Raw genomic sequence first — 17555 nt, 5'->3', positions numbered from 1 at the left:
CAAAGCAGAGAAGCTGCTTCTCCTCTGCTGTGTGAATACAGTGTGTGTGTGTGTGTGTGTGTGTGTAAACGCCGCTCTGAAGGACTGTCCTGCCGGGGAAAATGAAACTCATCATTCTTGATGACTATGACAAGGCCAGTGAATGGGCAGCAAAATACATTCGGAACAAGATCATTCAGTTTAACCCTGGACCAGAGCGGTTCTTCACCTTAGGACTGCCTACGGGTAAGCTGGCCCAGGGCAGGAGGGCCAGAGACCTTCCCTTCTTGCTTTGCTGTCTTCAAATACAATGCTCACAGGAAATCATGGGACAATGACTAAATTCAGTAAAAAATGTATTTATATCAAATTCATTGGTTTTATAACAATAATCATTGCTTCATTCGTTTAGAAAAAGTATATATCACATTAGAAACAACCGGAAGGTTTAAAGTAAATTAATTTCAAGTACTAATAAAGTACCAGCAAATTTGCAATATTACAGAATTAAGCGAGTGCCCCGTGACTTTCTGTGAGCGCTGCAGGTGATGCATCATATGCATTATGTTAGTTACACTCTATTTTACTCATTCTAAGTCATAATCTTACTTTTATGCATTTCATAGGAGGAACCCCACTTGGATGTTATAAGAAATTAATAGAATACTTCAAGAATGGAGAGATTTCCTTTAAATACATTAAAACTTTCAACATGGATGAATATGTCGGTACGTCATTCTGTTCCAAAATGAATACATTTGAACATTTATGTCAGTTTCAAATTGCTCACCAACCAACTGATCAATAGCAGCAAATCATGTCCAGTAAATAAGCTCCATAACTAACTTTGCGTAGGAATTCCAAGAGATCACCCAGAGAGCTACCATTCCTTCATGTGGAATAACTTCTTCAAGCACATCGACATCCGGGCTGAGAACGCACACATCCTGGACGGCAATGCTGCCGACCTGCAAGTGGAGTGTGACACTTTTGAGGAGAAGATCAGAGCTGCAGGAGGAATCCAGCTCTTTGTTGGAGGTGTGAACAGATACTCATGTTGTCTAGAGAAGAGCGCTAGTGACCTCATTAAGATGTAAATTCAACGACGGTCGCAAGTGTAAAGCCCTTGATACAGAAAAAATAATCACTGTAAAATAATATATCTTACTTTAGGAATTGGACCGGATGGACACATAGCTTTCAACGAACCTGGCTCAAGTCTTTCCTCCCGCACCAGAGTTAAGACATTGGCTCTGGACACCATCCTGGCCAATGCTCGTTTTTTTGATGGTGACCTGTTGAAGGTACCCACGATGGCCCTGACCGTGGGTGTGGGAACTGTCATGGATGCCAAAGAGGTACAAGTTCTCATCTCCCCGCACAGATTGGGACTGGGTTCTGTATACGCTTTGGATAACAGCTGCTAGCTCAAATCCTAGGAGGGAATCCAGTTGGGCTTCTTGGGCAACTGAATGCGATGTAGATGTTACAGGAGTCTACAACAGGGGTTGTGTCTTAAACAGGCAGAGGCAATTGCAATTAAAATCATCATAACGTAAAGCCATCTCATGATTACTTGCGGTTCGTTTTCCAAGGTGATGGTCCTAATAACAGGGGCACACAAGGCTTTCGCCCTCTACAAGGCCATCGAAGAGGGCGTCAACCACATGTGGACGGTGTCGGCCTTCCAGCAGCACCCGCAGACGCTCTTCGTGTGTGACGAAGACGCCACCCTAGAGCTGCGTGTCAAAACAGTCAAGTACTTCAAAGGTATGGCCCCGCCCACAAACGGCCTCACTGTTACCCTCAGAATGCTGCCATCATTGACTCGCCTGCTGGCCCCACGCTGAAAGAAAAGGGGCAGTGCTTGTTAGTCAAAGAGCTTGACCTCATGGTGGCTGGGAGTTTTCTGTGCTGTGTATCAGTTCCTGACTGAAGCCAATAAGTGCTGGTGGGGCCGGTGTGGGGTCTGCGGGCCGCTACTTCTGACCTGTTCATAATTCACAAGATATATTCTTTTACATTGCAGAATTGCACTGGTTTTATTGTTTAATTTTGTGCTGCAACTTCGTTCCTAAGGCAGGGCACCTTCATTTCAGTCCTGGAGGACCAGTGTGAAACATAGTCTGCAGATTTCCCTGCTCAAACATACCTACTAAACCTGGTAATTGGCTGGTGAGCTGAATAAGGTGTGTTTGAACAGAGAAATTGGCAAACTGTGATGCAGACTGACCCTCCAGGGCCAGAACTAGGGAGCCCTGGGACAGGGCAATGCACACAACTAAACAATGTTCAATGGATTCATCTATCTATTTGCAAATCTCATTAAGGTAGTGAAAAATGCTAAAAGTACAATAAGCACCAACTTACTAACAGCTTGTATATTAATCTTGAGAAAGTTTATTAACCATAAATTCATATTTTGTAAGTTTATTTTTTTCTTCTTTTTAGTTAAAGACAATGTATGTTTTTTTTAAAAAAAACTTACCTTTTGATGTCTTAAGAAATACAAATAAACAGTTTAATATCAAGATTATTGCATTAGCTTATTACTTTGATATTCATTCAAAAGACTGGCTACTACAATGACAAGAATGACCAAATATGGGTACAATTACATAGTCAAAGAAATTGTTTTAGTATTGACCGTAAATTTCTGGAATGTTCCCAAGAGTTTTGCTTCTGCTTCTCTATAAGTCTCTGCAGGCCAGTGCCAATGAGGACCAGTTATTTGGCCAGTTTCTCACTGGGTACATCAGGCAGTGCTTAGCTGTGGACAACAATGCCGAACAACCTTCATTTGTCCTTTTAGGAGCAAAAATATGTTTTTGGAGGAAATATTACTGCAGTACTTGTATCTACTTATGGCGACATTCATTACAGTGCTGCTCCATTCCCTGTTATTAGGGTTATTAGGACATTATGACAGTAACAGTGTGTGGCTGGTTCTCATTTCCAGGTATGATGCATGTCCACAACGAACTGGTGAAGCCCTTGACCCCATCGCAGAAGGGGAAGGCAAAAGTGGTGGAGAAGTCAGAGAATCCATACAGTGACTGAGACACCAAGAAATGCACTCATGAAGAGAATGAGTTCATGGTTATCTGAGATGTTTGCAATATTTTACTCCAGATCACAGTTCAGGTTCAATGATTAGACTAAATACGCAGATTCAGGATTTCTCTACCTACTCGGTAATGGTTTTTATGTGCACAATCAATTGCTTTAAGACAAAAGACCTTTTGAAATTTTGTATTAAGCTATAAAATAAAATGTTTGATCTTACATTTTATTGCATTTTGGCGTGTTCCTGAACACATTTCTCTTGAGAAGTTCCTATATTCTGTGGAAAAAAGAGACTCAGGATAACTTTTATTTTAAAAACCTATCAAATTTTTATTTTGTTTTTGTATTTATGATGTTACATAATCTGTGTTGCCAGAGATGAGCTGTATCCGGTAGTCAGTGTGAAAAAAAAGCAAATCGAAGCCACAAGTTCAGCCCTTTTTCTCCTACCCGACATTAACTGCTTCCAAGCGTGACAGCACATGAGTAAATCAACATTACATCACATGTTTACCATCCATCCATCCATTTTCCAAACCGCTTATCCTATTGGGTCGCGGGGGGTCCGGAGCCTATCCCAGAATCAATGGGCACGAGGCAGGGAACAACCCAGGATGGGGGGCCAGCCCATCGCAGGGCACACTCACACACCATCCACTCACACACACACACCTACGGGCAATTCAGCAACTCCAATTAGCCCCAGCATGTTTTTGGACTGTGGGGGGAAACCGGAGTACCCGGAGGAAACCCCACGACGACATGGGGAGAACATGCAAACTCCACACACATGTGACCCAGGCGGAGACACGAACCCGGGACATCACATGTTTACAATTTCTGAAAAATTTTGCTACCCTTGCATGCTAACGTGGTCTATCTTAAATGTTATTCATATTTCGTTGACATTTGTGTTTATTACACACAATCGAGGTAACTGTTGATATACTGTTTGTATTCTTACGGAATATGAAGTCTGTAAAAATAGGACCTGATTTTACCATTGAACTCGACGGTAAACGTATTTGTTTTATTTGTTCAGACTACTTTAAATTGTGGTCTTTGTTTTATAAATAAAATGTGTATTTTTAAATTAAAAATATTTAATTTCAATAATAATTAACAAGGGGTGGCATGGTGGCGTAGGGGTTAGCACTGTTGCCTCACACCTCTGTCTTCAGGTTACATGTGTGTGGAGTTTGCATGTTCTCCCCATGTCGTCGTGGGATTTCCTCCAGGTACTCCAGTTTCCCCCCACAGTCCAAAAACATGCTGAGGCTAATTGGAGTTACTAAATTGCCCCTTGGTGTGCATGTGTGAGTGAATGGTGTGTGAGTGTGCCCTGCGATGGGCTGGCCCCCCCATCCTGGGTTGTTCCCTGCCTCGTGCCCATTGCTTCTGGGATAGACTCTGGACCCCCCGCGACCCAGTAGGATAAACGGTTTAAAAAATGGATGGATGGATAATTAACAAGACACTGGCCTACATTTCTGTTTCACCTTGACCTAAATTTAAGCTGCTACCTCGTAAAATTTTAGGTATCAGTTTCTGACAGCATAAAACAACATGTAAGATTCTGCTACCCCAATATAAAGTACATGACATTTATTTTGACAATATATATCCTCATACAAATATCCATTCAAAACTATGGGTAGGATTTTTTTTCTTGCAAAGTAGCAAACACTGACATACACCTGCAAATTTCGGCAAAGGCAGCAAATTCTGGCAGGCAGTAAAATGGCAGATCCGGTTTAGGGAGGGAGAGGATCCAGGACAGGCATTGATGGATGAGGGGGGGCAGGAAACAGCAATGCAGAACTAATGGAAACAAAGCCGACTTTCATGTTGTAGCAGGATATTTTTTCAAAAAACAAGACACGTCGGTTAATCCCTTTGGCTAGAGTTGCTGACTCTGGATAACCTTTTTAAATCCCCCCCGCATGGCCCCGTGGTGTAGGAGCGGCTCATGCACTGCTTATCCACACTGGCAGCACAGCTCCGGATGCCCTGGGACCACGCTCAGAGCGGCAGGAAATTAAAGCACCGAAAAAGTAAGGAATGGACGAGAAAATACAAAGTATGCGTGTCTTTGTCTTTATCTCGTTACTTCATTAAACCACTGCATTTGTGTCCCAGCAGAGGTTTAAGCCTCTGATTGTAGTGCATTGAAATGATTTTTCACGTGTCTAATTGGTAATCCTGGTAAACCCTTTGAATATTTATGTAACAGCATAATTTCACCATCAAAACAGAAATGTACCAGATAAATAATTTGCTGCATGGTTTTAGAACCATAAACATGTTCCATAGTGCTGTCATTGTTATTTAATATTTCAAATAATGTAACAAATTCTAAACTATACCCAAATAACTTAGCTGATATGTTTAAGTTTGACAGTGAGAAGGTTTAGCAGCAACGTCCAGAGAAAATAAGTATGAGTGATATTAATTCTTTTGTGGAAATACAGTAGGAAAAACAAGAAAATTGTTGAACATACAGGAGAAGACTGAGTTTTCTGAACTAAGCAAGTATCACGCAGTCAGTGGGAGTGATTTAGCTTTATACTCTCACCTAAACCCATGATTGTGACTCTTTGATACAGCAGTTTGTGGACAGGGTAACCTTACAGTGCCCCCCGCTTACTCTGGTCAGATAGTCACAGCATCTGTGGTCTGGTTTGGACGAAGAACAGCTACTATGGAAGAAAGCGAAAAGGACCTGTGTGCAGTGGTGCAAGGACTATGGGACCATGATGTGAATCGACTGCAGCCTGGGAAAGACTACAGCATCTCTCTGCAGGCGAGAAGCCAGCAGCTGCTTTGCAGACGTTTTTAAACGACACATTTCTTTGTTGTCTTTTTCTCTAGCAGTCAGTCAGAATTCTGAGCCGTATATTCAGAAATTCTTTACTATTCCAACCATTCCATGGTCGTTATTATAAAAAAAATCATGGAAACATGTCATGCGATGGGGCGGCATGGTGGCGCAGTGGTTAGCACTGTTGCCTCACACCTCTGGTACCTGGGTTCGAATCTCCGCCTGGGTCACATGTGTGTGGAGTTTGCATGTTCTCCCCATGTCGTCGTGGGGTTTCCTCCGGGTACTCCGGTTTCCCCCCACAGTCCAAAAACATGCTGAGGCTAATTGGAGTTGCAAAATTGCCCATAGGTGTGTATGTGTGAGTGAATGGTGTGTGAGTGTGCCCTGCGATGGGCTGGCCCCCCATCCTGGGTTGTTCCCAGCCTCGTGCCCATTGCTTCCGGGATAGGCTCCGGACCCCCCGCGACCCAATAGGATAAGCGGTTTGGAAAATGGATGGATGGATGGATGGATGTCATGCGATACATTTATGGTGTTTAAAAAATTAATAAGTAACCTTGTGCATCCGGCTGTTCCAGGGGTGTGTAGAATCGGGGGATGCTCCTATGTGGAGGAAAAGGTTGCACCAAATAATGTCTTCCTTTCACTGAGAACATGTAAACAAACTACAGAATGAGACTATATCTGGTACCTGTGCGCTGATTTAGCCCAATTTACATTGATGTAACGTGATTTATCCTTCTTTTCACTGATTTACCCTAATGTAACATGCTCTACACTGATTTACACAAATTTATCCTGATCATCTACCCTGATTTACCCTGGTTTACATTGCTTCCCACATGGCGCCTCAAGGGAAGAGCTGGGGATGCAGTGACCACCAATGATGACAACGACACAGCTCATTCACCCTTATTCCTGTTTGTGAATGAAGAGATTTTCCAAAAGGAGACATTTTTAGGTAAAGTATGAGGAGGGTGGTGAAGGCTGTCAGCTGTGGGTGGCCTTGTCACCACCCCATAAGCCAGAAGGGTTCCTACCTTACAGCTTTCATTTCCTTACTTGACAACTACGAGAGTGACACAGGAGAGCCTGAGGTCGTGACTCCTGAAGAGACAGCTGAAAACCACAGGTTCCTCAATGCCGTTATGGACACCGCAGTCATGAAGGTGTGGTAACCCAGTATCTCTGCAGTGCGCATGAAGGAACCCACCACATTTGTAAGAACACGGCTGAACTCGTATTCCCTACTTATCTTAAGATTTCTCACATCTTTGTTACAGATTACTCACAAGTACCTTGCAGAGAGAAAACTCTCTCCCACAGACACAGAGGAATTTAAGCAACAACTTTATCATATGTGGTTTGAACTATATGCCAGAAAGGGATCAAGCAGGTATGCGAAAATTAACAACATATTTTCCTAAGGGCCAGGTTGCTCATGCTGTTTGTTAGATGCCCACATGCATTCTCTTAACAATTAAAGATATTTAATGCGAGCAAAACAAAATGAAAACCAACATATGAGGGGATATTTATTTTTGGATTTTTAATTTTTCATCCTAAAAGGAAAAAAAGAGGATAATATACAGTGGCAAACTTGAGTACCCCATGTCAAAATTTGTTATTGTGAATAGCTAAGCAAGTAAAAGATGACCTGGTTTCCAAAAAAAACAAAAAACATAAAGATCACATATTTCTGTAATATTTTAAGCAAGATTACTTTCTTAACTTCCATATTCTATAGTTTCACCTTGCATGATCAGTATTTAGTAACATCCCCTTTGGTGAGTATCACAGCTTGTAAATGTTGTTTGTAAATAGTTAAGAGACGTTCAATTCTTTTTCGGGGGATTTTCACCAGTTCTTCCTTGCAAAAGACTTATAATTGTATGAGATTCTTGGGCCATTTTGCATGCACTGCTCTTTACAGGTTTATCCACAGATTTTCAATGATGTTTAGACTGTGAAGGCCATGCCTGGGGTGTATTCAGGATCATTATCCTCTTGTAGAAGCCATCCTATTTACATCTTCATTTTTTCCCCGCAAACAATGTGATGTTTGCTTTCAGAATTTGATGGTGTTTAACTGAATCTGTTCAGTTCTAAATCTGTTCTAAAATGACCCCCTTGCCCCTAGCTGCAATAGAAGCCCAAAGCATGATCGAGCCACCCCCGTGCTTAACGGCTGGAGAGGTGTTCTTTTCATGAAATTCTGCAACCGTTTTTTCCTAACATACACTATATGAAGAAAAGTATTGGGACACACCTCCTAATCATTGAATTCAGGTGTTTCATTGAACAGTTTCTTCGGTTTTACGTCACTGTCATTCTCCAAACCCCTAGCCAACTCTTCTGCAGTGGAAAAGCTGGTTGGAACTGAGCTATAACTAGTCTCTCTTCGCAGTGCGGCTCGGGTATGGCCTGGTTCCTGTATGCCGGTGGAAAGGCTCCGTAAGAGTTCAATTCTGACCCCATCCTCTGTCCCTAAGACCAGATTCCTCTGGGTTTGAGCATGTGTTTGTTGGAGAGACCCGTGGCAGTCACACAGTAATTGGATTCCACAACTGGATCCAGCTGTACCTGCAGGAGCGGCTGGGACACATTGACTACAGGGGATATAATTTGGATGCAGACTCCCCAGAAGTAATCAACTACCTGCATTTCTATTTAAACAATAACTTTTGCTGCCTACCAGTGTAATCCCATTAATCATAAAAATTTTATGGTACATACAGCACCAGTCAAAAGTTTGGACATGCCAAGCTGCCTACAATGGAGACTGATAGAGTGTCGTATTACATGACCTGACCGTCTGGCCCAAAAACAGTAGCCATGATTTTGGAGGAGTTTGACCAGATAGTGAAGGAAAATCAAGCAATGTGTGCCCAGCGTGTATGTGGGACCTACTTCAGGACCACTGGAAAAACATTCACCTCATGAATCTGGTATAGAGGAGAAAGTAGAGTCAGCCAGTCCCTGGAGCTATTGGAATTGGGGTAAAGGGCCCTGCTCAAGGGCCCAGTGGTGGAATCACTCTGCCAACCCAGGGATTTGAACCAGCAACCTTCTGCGTCCTAAACCACAGAGCTGCTCTCCCCCTTCAACAAGTAATTCTTTTGTTTAATACTTCCTTGGTCAGTGCATAATTCCGTGTTATTTTTTAATTTCCATGTACAAATAAACCTTTCTATGGGTAGGTCTGATCAAACTTTTGCCTGGTGCTGTATGTTACAAGGGTAAGTTTAACTTCCAGTACTTTCTAAATGCTATCAACTATCAATGACACTAAATGGACTTACGTAATTGCATTCGTGAATTTTTTATTCTTCTAAGCTGTTAAAACTGGACTTTGGCCGTGGTGCATATGAGCAGACTGCAGTTTATAGCACCGTGTGGTGAAAGTCTGAACAGGTATCAGTGTAATAAAGTACAGTGATATAATGTCCTGGCAGTCCAGGATGGAGATTGTTGTTGAGAATCATTTATGCAGGGTTGCTCATTCTGAAATACAGTTTTCATTTCCTCTTCTTCATCAAGCCTGACGGGAATAAACATATGCTGGCCCTGCAGTTCAGCTGGAAGAATGGGATTAAACCGAAGGGCAGCATCTTTATAGGCGTCAGCCCCGAGTTCGAGTTCGCCCTGTACACCCTCTGCTTCCTGAGCTCACGCCACGAGAGACTCAGGGTCTCCTTTAGCCTTTACGAGGTCGACATCGTGTGTTACCACCACAATCACACGCACATCGGCACTACGTATCCTGTCCTCATCAGATACAGGCCCACCTGATCAAGTTAGGCTAAAGGAAATCTTAGTGCTGGGAGTCTTTTCTTTTGTGTTTTTATTTCAAATCATAATAAAACTTACAAAACGTTTGTGTGTGATACAGAAATTTATTTGGATGGATCTTTTTGGGCATTTGGTACACACATTAACAGTCCTGTGCAAAAGTCTTAGGCAGTGAAGAAAATGATGTTTAAATGATCTTCATCTTGGTGTAAAACTACGATACAATTTCTGACAAAGTGTGTTACTTTAGCCATTCCATAACCTCTCCTAAAGTCACCCCAGGATTTGCAGCAACCACTAGTGCATCGATCTCTTGTGGTTTATTAATACCTCACTGACTTTTAACTCTAATTAAATTAATTAGAGCTGGTGGTGAAATTTAACGAATATGAAGAACGGCTGGGGTGTTCCTGAGGAAGGGTTTGGGAACCAAGGCAGTGTTCTTCCAGCTATCCAACAACAAAAAAAAACTTTTTAGCGAACTGAAGAAATTCTTGTTGTGTTATTCTTGATTTGCATATGTTCCAATGTTACATTATTTTTTTGTCTGAAATAATATACATTTACCACCCATATAAGTAGCTTGATGCTTTTTATTTTGTAGATTACCATTAGTCAATTTTTCCCTCTGGCTGTAGGCAAGACATTCCTTCTTTCCGTCCATCCATCCATCCATCCACCTTATCCAGTATAGTAACAGATGCTTAAGAATTCCCTGAAGGAAAAAAAAAACAGCTTTGAAATCACCCAGAAAGATTTTATTATTGCCAATGTTGTACACTGAAACCGGATATCTTGCAAGCGTGAATGGTGAGGAACAGGATATCACGTTCAAGCAGCGGCACGCCGCCAGCTTTTGCAGCCATTATTGTTGTCATCCTCAGACGGAGAGCGGGGCTGCAGGAGAGTAGCGCCGTATCTCACTGCGCAGACAGTCAGCAGCCCTCAAGCTCTAAATTCGCTCGCTTTCGGGACAGAATCGCAGAGGCCTCGAGCCCGAGGGAAAATGACGGAGCCAAGCGGCAGATACCAGCCAGTAAGTTAGCCGGTGCGACGGGCGAGAAGCGGGGCCGCTTTCGAGTATCATGAGGCGTTGCGCTGCGCAGGAAACGGCCAGGATCGGCCGCGAAGATTAGGCCTTACTGTTTTCTCTTTAACCGGCTGTCCGCTGGTTCGCTTTGTAGTGTTTTTCGTTTAAAACTTGGGCCTTAACGCGATTTAAATCCTATGGCTATTTATTTAGAACCCCCAACGTCGAGCTACTAAGGTAGACGGTCGGTGGATCTTGGATTTGACCGGACTCTGTCAGTATGTCTAATGAGTCCTTATTCGGGACGTCACACGAACTTCTATTCGATTAATCATGTTTATTTTTGGCCTAAATAAACATAAATAACGTAAGTAACCCGACATAACCTATTTTCCTGGTATTTTTTTATGCGTATTACATTAGAACTGTAATAAACGTTGTCGTCTAATTGTTATGTAAGGCGGCAAACATTTCCCCTACCTGGAAGGCAAGCAAGCCTGGTGTTTCTCAGTAACACCAAATCGTTTAGCGGCACTTGTGGTCCTTTTTATCGTGTCACAATGGCCCTTTTCTGCCCGTCTCGGTCATACCTTCTTTCAGTCATTAATCAGCGTCTCGCTGCGACCCCGACACTCAGACCACGTGACAGTCGCGGGGCAGCGGGGGGCTTAGCGTGGCATTGCACTGTGCAAACAGTGACTGGGTCTTGCTCGGCTTTTCAGACCTCAGACGGCGTGTTACCGTGAAGCCTGGACCGAGCAGCGCACTGGCAGCCCGTCTTTGCATTGCCACTTTCCACATGTTTTCACTATGATCCCCCACAAATTTGATCTTTTCTGAGGAAGCGGTTGTGTGCCAGCAGGTGAGGCCTATGGGGCAGACTCTTCGGGTTAGGTGTTGGTATCAGGTGTGATGCTGGTATCCAGTGTCACTCCTCCCGGTGTTTGATGGCGGCTAACTAGTGCACCAGCTAGTTGCCTGTACTCATTTGTAAAGTCTGTCTGAATTCTGGATTATATGGTTTTAATGAAGGCCATTATAAGTGATAACTAATAAATATAATGACCAGGTTCGTCATTTATTTTGATGCATGCACTGTCCATTATTAACATTCAGATCATTGTGACACAACATCATTAATATTTCTGTTGGTTAATGCCGCAGTATATGAGGTCACCAGCAGAGGTAACCTGACGAGGCCGCTTTGTTGCCAGTAGCTGCAGTGTCACTGTCCTGTAGGATGACCGTGCGAAATGGTGGACAGCGGAATGACTTAGCTGGGCCTTCATTAAGGGCTTCGGCTTCTTCGGACATCTGGACCATGTGCCTTTGCACGCTGGGTGCGCGCCAGCAAAGCAGGGCTGCTTCACAGGGGACTCTCGCGTTCGTGCTGGCTGACCGACTCACCCTGTGTTCCTCCTCAGCTGACAGATGAAGAGGAGCCAGGGGAGGGTGCCCCGGGGACCCCTGATGCCCCGCCCCCCTACAGCAACATCACAGCACCTGATGCAGGTGAGACTCCCGACTCTCCCTGAGAAGCGTGGTGTTCGCGAGGCGTGGCCCAACCGGTAACTGGTTTGGGGCAACCGGTCGCCTGGCTCTGTAATGGCTGGTTGATCTGTGAGGCTCCAGTGAGTCTCACACAATGGTTTGTTGCTCGATGGGGGCTGTAAGTGAGCCTGTTGCTGCCTTTAGGGCCTTGGGGCTCACCTTGTGTGTGCTAGGCTGTGTGACTGCCCACCCCGCATCGTCACTATTGCGGGTCACGGGGAAGAGGGCAGGTACTCTGCAGGTCTTCCTGTAATCCTTATAGTAACTTCCCTCTGCGGTGTGTCTTTGTGACTTAATTTATTTTGTATGCCCCCCCCCCAGCTTATTTTGAGTTCAAAGAAGATGGGTCCTTCCCCAAGCCTCCCTCCTACCACGTGGCCACATCACTCCCATCCTACGATGAGGCGGAGAGAACCAAAGCTGGAGCGAGCGTCCCGCTCGTCACTGCCAGGGTGAGCTTGGAGGTCCTGAATGTCACGTCATTGTGGGCAGGGATCACAGAGGGCACCGGTTTCCCTTGACATGCCCTCTCCCTCCTCCGACTCGAACACTTGAACGTGAAGAGCTGCTTATATTTCTGCAGATGCTGTTGGTAGGTTGGACGGGTTGGTTAGGCCTCTGTGCCTGTCACCAGTTTGAATCCTGTCCTCGGAATAGTCACATCTCTGGTGGGCTCTTGAGCATAGCCCCTTACCCTACCGCCCCCGGAAAAATGCTCCGGGGGGGGGGTGCCAGATTAATGGCTGAAGAGAAACGAGAGCAATATGTATAAACTAAAGCATTCCAGTGTAGCTGTACCCAGTATTGTGCAAATGAAGCATCATTTCATTCACTGCATACCCTCTGCAATAGCTGCCTGCTCCCCGTCTTCTTGTTTTACTCGTTGTCTCTCTGCCGCCCTTGCTTTGCTCACACGCAGCACAGCGAACGTCTGGATGCTTCTGAGGACATAACACTCCGTTACGTAGAGGTATGCTGACAGAGTGCGTGTGTTGTGTAGCCTGCCCCAAGCACGTGGCCTGCACAGTGTGGCAAACCAGCTTAGACTGGTCTTAGACAAGCCAGCTTGGCCAGCTTTTGCTGCAGTTCTCCAAGTGGCACCAAAATAAACAGCTGGTAATATTGACCCCAGTTGCCAGTATGGCCGCCTCTTGGGGCGCCTTGCTCCGTGGTTCCTGCAGGCCGCTTGCAGACGGGTGTCAGCTTGTGTTGACAGCAGGACTGACTGGTGTCAGCAGGTCAGCACAAGCTCTTGAACGCAGCAGGTGGACGTGCAGAGAGCAGCTCAGACCGGCTGATAACCTTTGTGCGAGTTACTTTGAGCTGAGCTCCTCTCTTGAGTCAAACCGCTGCATAGAAGCTCTAAGATGCCTTTAGATTTCGATTTAGATTCAGGATCACAAATTCTGTCTCTCCCTGGAATCGTCATTCAGGTGTAAGACAGCGTGCGCTAGCCGGACTTGCCAGCGTCTCTCCCCCCCTGTACAGGATGACGACTTTGCGGCCAGGGACGACTTCGATGACGCCGACCAGCTGCGGATAGGAAACGACGCCATTTTCATGCTGACTTTCTTCAGTGAGTCTGAGCGAGTTTGAACCCATGTTCAGTGTGAGTGCAGTGACTGTAGCGGCAGAGAAGAGAGGGTCCCGGATGCTGCAGTTTGCTTGGGTCCTCCAGTATCGCTTATCCATGCTCTTAGTGTGTACCGGCCCTCTAGTGGACAACTGATGCCAGTGTGGAAAATTCCATTTTAATAAGAAAGACAATGAGTAAATGTGAGAGAAATACAGCAGGGTTTAGCCATGAAACTGAAATTATATTATAATTATAGAGAGAGGTGTAAATAAGCACAGTGTAACTAATTGCCCCCCCCTCCCCCTCGCAGTGGCATTCCTCTTCAACTGGGTGGGCTTTTTCCTGTCCTTCTGTCTGACCACATCAGCAGCAGGACGCTATGGTGCCGTCTCTGGGTTCGGGCTGTCGCTCATCAAGTGGATCCTGATCGTGAGGGTGAGATGGTGGGCGATAGTGGCTGGGTGTTGATGCCCTCCCCCCCTCCATTTGAAAGCTCTTCACGCTTTTATTTTCATTTCCCAGTTCTCCACGTACTTTCCCGGGTACTTTGACGGCCAGTATTGGCTGTGGTGGGTGTTCCTGGTGCTCGGTGAGTTATGGTCACAGTGACGTCAGGGCTGTGGGGTCACCGTGGCCCCGTCAGTTACACTGTGGTGCTGTCCTGCCACACGCTGATGAACACGCTGTGCTTTCTCTCCCCAGGGCTCCTGCTCTTCCTCAGGGGATTTATCAACTACGCCAAGGTGCGGAAAATGGCGGATTCCTTCTCCACACTGCCCCGAACTAGAGTCCTTTTTATCTACTAAAGGTATGTCAGGAACTGGTCTGTAAGGTGCAGTAGACAGGCTGGTAACTGAAGTGCGCTACCCAGGATAGAGGACGATGCATCTGTTTCTCTGCTATCCTGTTGCAGGTGCTTATTGTAACCTTGTTTTTTTTTTTTTGCTTTTATTATTCAGGGAACATGGAAGAAGCCGAGTCCACTAGGAAGCTATGGAAATCCTACAGCAACCTTCTGGATCTCTCTGAGATAGACCACTGATTCCCAGAAGGATCAGCGCTTCAAATGTCATTCCCCCCATACTTTCTATGTTTGTAGGTGGAATATTTTACTAGTGGATGCTAAGAATTCTATTGAATCGTTAGTGGCTAATGTTAAGTGCTACTTGAAAACGAGTCTGTGATGTACGAATAATGCCGTATGATCTTTATACAATTAGCATGCATTATCCCTTTGTTGGCCAGTAGAGGGCGCATGGTCTTTCTTTTCTGTCTTAAACTGCATGTAATCTGGTGACGCCGTTGCTCAGACGACTGATGACGAGTCACAGCGGGGGCGGGGGTTGTCCTTGCTCCACACAGGGGTTTGCACTTTCCCGTGTTTTAAGGCTGTTGTCCTAAAGCACTTATTTCTTATACAAGTTGTAAATTTTGAAATGGCTCTTTCTAGGAACAGTTTGAAATACAATTTAATTTTTTTTTTGGGTGAACTTATTGCACAGAAGACTATGAAGCGTGTGTGTGTGTGTGTATGTGCGTGCATATTTTCAGCCGTCCGGATGAAGCGGCTCGGCACCGGGCCAGGTCCGGGTGCGTGAGATCCGCTCGCCTCAGGTACAGCGAGCGTGATCAGGCCTGTCTGCAGAGTCGGACGCCCACAAGCTAGTGCTCGCTGGGGCAGAGACCGTGCAGCCGTCCTCTGAACTGGAGCAACTCCTCCCACTGGGCCGGACACCCCGGGCACCAAAATCTTTGCGTACTTTTCTCACCTTTTAATTAGAACAGAAGCTGCAAAACTCCTTTAAACAAAACGTGACAAGTAAATTGCGTCTTGAAGGTGTTTGATATTTCATTTCCATTGTTCTGATCTTGGGTGCCCTGTGTTTTACCTGTGATGGGAGAGTGCCTTGTTTGTGAAGAGCACTGTCACTGTAAGAGTTAAATGGTGAAACAAAACGTGAGCAAGACTGTAAATACCGACATCTGTAATAAATGTCACTTCTGTCTGTTCGCGGTGTTATTGCTAACGTCAGTGTGACCAATGGTGAACTAATGTGGGTATTTGTCCGAAGCGATTGCTTTACTATGATTTCATTAAACTATCAAAATTAATATAGAAAGAAACGTTCAAATTTCTGGCTCGAGTGCCGCTGCACCGTAAAACAGGGTTTCAGTGAAGATATAAATTATATTGCAATTATACGCGTGCATTTCTGTATATGAATTAGTTACATCTTTAGTGTGTCAAATAGTTTTGTCGTGTTTTGCTCCTCCATCCGGGTCTTTGTCTCGGCTTTGTATTTTGGCGGTGGTATTACGCAGTACCTCTTAGCCGCCACTGGAGGGAGTGCTTTCCCCATTCTTGGTTCACGGAAACGTGGCGACGGTTTCTGCCCGGTGGGAGCCTTGCTGGGGGGGACCGTGGCTGGGTGAGGCTGTTAGGGTCCGGGTCAGGCTTACGTTTTGCTGGACAGTGCGCTGAACAGATGCATTGTTGCGCGTCTTCCGGGCACCACGGGTCTTTTCAGCAGATTCTGGCCGACTTTAGGGCAGTGATGACTTACTTAAACCATTAAATTGACGGTTTTCTGCGGATGTGTACAAGACGTCTTCCTACACCAGAGCTTCCGGCTAATGTTAATGGTTCTGTTGAAAATCCGTTGGGGCATCATGGGGACGTCGCCATTATCTGCAGCTACTAATTTACGTTCAGCTCAGCCGCCTTGGCGGTTAAGATGAAGACTCCTGGTGGAGCTTCCTGACTGAGAGGAGTGAAAGATTTTCATACCCCTCTTCTTTATCAATCGGGGCAGGTAAATTAGTGAAGTTTTTTGCCGGACTGACACTTTTATTCTCTGTGATTTACGACTGTCACCCGTTTGTACAGCTGCACATTTTACTGGAGTAATTTAGCGCCTAGCTCAGGGATACCCCAGTAGGGGGGTTGACCCCACAACCTTCAGGTTATGAGGCAATTTCCTCAAACACTATGGTGTCTGCCTCCCCCAAGCCCATCCTAATAACGTTTTTGTCTACTGTGTACCTTCTGTGTACTCCTAGGCTGGGGTGTCGTAAGGCGGGGGGAAGTTAGGACGATTCCAAGGGCCCCTGATTGACAGGGGGCCTAGAAAATTTGGAAGACGTCTGGACTGGGGGGCCCGATGCCTTCATGGGGCACAAAATCTCTAGCAACACCCCTGCTCCTAGTACCCAGTATATTTTCGTTGTGCTCTAGTAGATTGACAGTTTGCTTAAGAAAAATTAGAACACAGAGTTAATGTCATGAATCATTTTCTCCTGCGAAATCCCATCAGGAGGCTCCTTCTGTCAGGGGAAGGGAGGGGAGCTTGCCGAGCCGACGTGTGTCTGTGATGTGTCAGGTTTGGGGCTCATGTGGACAATGGAGGGAGGGAAATTGAAGGTGGTGTTACCAAGGCACAATGAAAATGCAGCTCCGATTCCATCCTAGTGTTTGCCACATACCCGGCCAGGCAGGAGCGCAGGAGTGACGATTCATCAGCTGACCTGCAGGGGGCGTGAGTGAGTCAGCTGTCTCAGGCTCTGCCTCACCGTTGCCAACTTCGGTTTTTCTGTCGATGTTGGGAAATCCACCCATCCATCTCCCAAAGACTTATTTAGTATGGGGGGGAGACTGGAGCCTGTTCCAGTTAAGCAGCAGAGGGAACAAGGTGGGGCACATCCTGGGTGGGATGCCAGTCCCTCACAGGGGGGACACT

At 45.4% G+C, this 17555-nt stretch overlaps 3 protein-coding genes across 4 annotated transcripts; all 3 read left to right on the top strand.

Annotated features, from left to right (window-relative positions):
• Positions 1–14: 14 nt before the first annotated feature.
• On the top strand, positions 15–3264 carry gnpda1 (glucosamine-6-phosphate deaminase 1). The gene is made up of 6 exons (XM_049028828.1): positions 15–225; positions 606–707; positions 835–1017; positions 1153–1337; positions 1575–1749; positions 2939–3264. The coding sequence occupies exons 1-6, from the start codon at positions 102–104 to the stop codon at positions 3037–3039; spliced, it is 870 nt and encodes a 289-aa protein (XP_048884785.1). The 5' UTR covers positions 15–101; the 3' UTR covers positions 3040–3264.
• Positions 3265–4982: 1718 nt separating this feature from the next.
• Positions 4983–9747, top strand: endou2 (endonuclease, polyU-specific 2). Its single transcript, XM_049029006.1, has 7 exons — positions 4983–5099; positions 5702–5848; positions 6725–6830; positions 6917–7038; positions 7153–7265; positions 8362–8515; positions 9410–9747. The coding sequence occupies exons 2-7, from the start codon at positions 5747–5749 to the stop codon at positions 9659–9661; spliced, it is 849 nt and encodes a 282-aa protein (XP_048884963.1). The 5' UTR covers positions 4983–5099; positions 5702–5746; the 3' UTR covers positions 9662–9747.
• Positions 9748–10486: 739 nt separating this feature from the next.
• LOC125750768 (NEDD4 family-interacting protein 1-like) lies at positions 10487–15828 on the top strand. 2 transcript variants are annotated; one of them, XM_049029003.1, is made up of 8 exons: positions 10487–10697; positions 12116–12203; positions 12564–12694; positions 13676–13818; positions 14129–14253; positions 14341–14407; positions 14521–14626; positions 14778–15828. In XM_049029003.1, the coding sequence occupies exons 2-7, from the start codon at positions 12123–12125 to the stop codon at positions 14622–14624; spliced, it is 651 nt and encodes a 216-aa protein (XP_048884960.1). In that variant the 5' UTR covers positions 10487–10697; positions 12116–12122; the 3' UTR covers positions 14625–14626; positions 14778–15828. The 2 variants fall into 2 exon arrangements, with proteins under 2 accessions (XP_048884960.1, XP_048884962.1); XM_049029005.1 differs by having other exon boundaries at positions 10493–10697; positions 13731–13818.
• The last annotated feature ends 1727 nt before the right edge of the window (positions 15829–17555 follow it).

This window comes from Brienomyrus brachyistius, chromosome 10, assembly GCF_023856365.1.
Source record: "Brienomyrus brachyistius isolate T26 chromosome 10, BBRACH_0.4, whole genome shotgun sequence".
Taxonomy (NCBI): domain Eukaryota; kingdom Metazoa; phylum Chordata; class Actinopteri; order Osteoglossiformes; family Mormyridae; genus Brienomyrus; species Brienomyrus brachyistius.
This window is presented reverse-complemented; position numbering and strand designations above follow the sequence as displayed.

Coding starts and splice junctions, on each gene's coding strand:
- endou2 (XM_049029006.1), top strand. CDS start 5,747: ATGGAAGAAAGCGAAAAGGACCTGTGTGCAGTGGTGCAAGGACTATGG. Junction 5,849..6,724: donor ACTACAGCATCTCTCTGCAG/GCGAGAAGCCAG, acceptor TGGCGCCTCAAG/GGAAGAGCTGGGGATGCAGT. Junction 7,039..7,152: donor TGGACACCGCAGTCATGAAG/GTGTGGTAACCC, acceptor TCTTTGTTACAG/ATTACTCACAAGTACCTTGC.
- gnpda1 (XM_049028828.1), top strand. CDS start 102: ATGAAACTCATCATTCTTGATGACTATGACAAGGCCAGTGAATGGGCA. Junction 708..834: donor CAACATGGATGAATATGTCG/GTACGTCATTCT, acceptor AACTTTGCGTAG/GAATTCCAAGAGATCACCCA. Junction 1,338..1,574: donor CTGTCATGGATGCCAAAGAG/GTACAAGTTCTC, acceptor TCGTTTTCCAAG/GTGATGGTCCTAATAACAGG.
- LOC125750768 (XM_049029003.1), top strand. CDS start 12,123: ATGAAGAGGAGCCAGGGGAGGGTGCCCCGGGGACCCCTGATGCCCCGC. Junction 12,204..12,563: donor CATCACAGCACCTGATGCAG/GTGAGACTCCCG, acceptor CCCCCCCCCCAG/CTTATTTTGAGTTCAAAGAA. Junction 14,408..14,520: donor GTGGGTGTTCCTGGTGCTCG/GTGAGTTATGGT, acceptor TTCTCTCCCCAG/GGCTCCTGCTCTTCCTCAGG.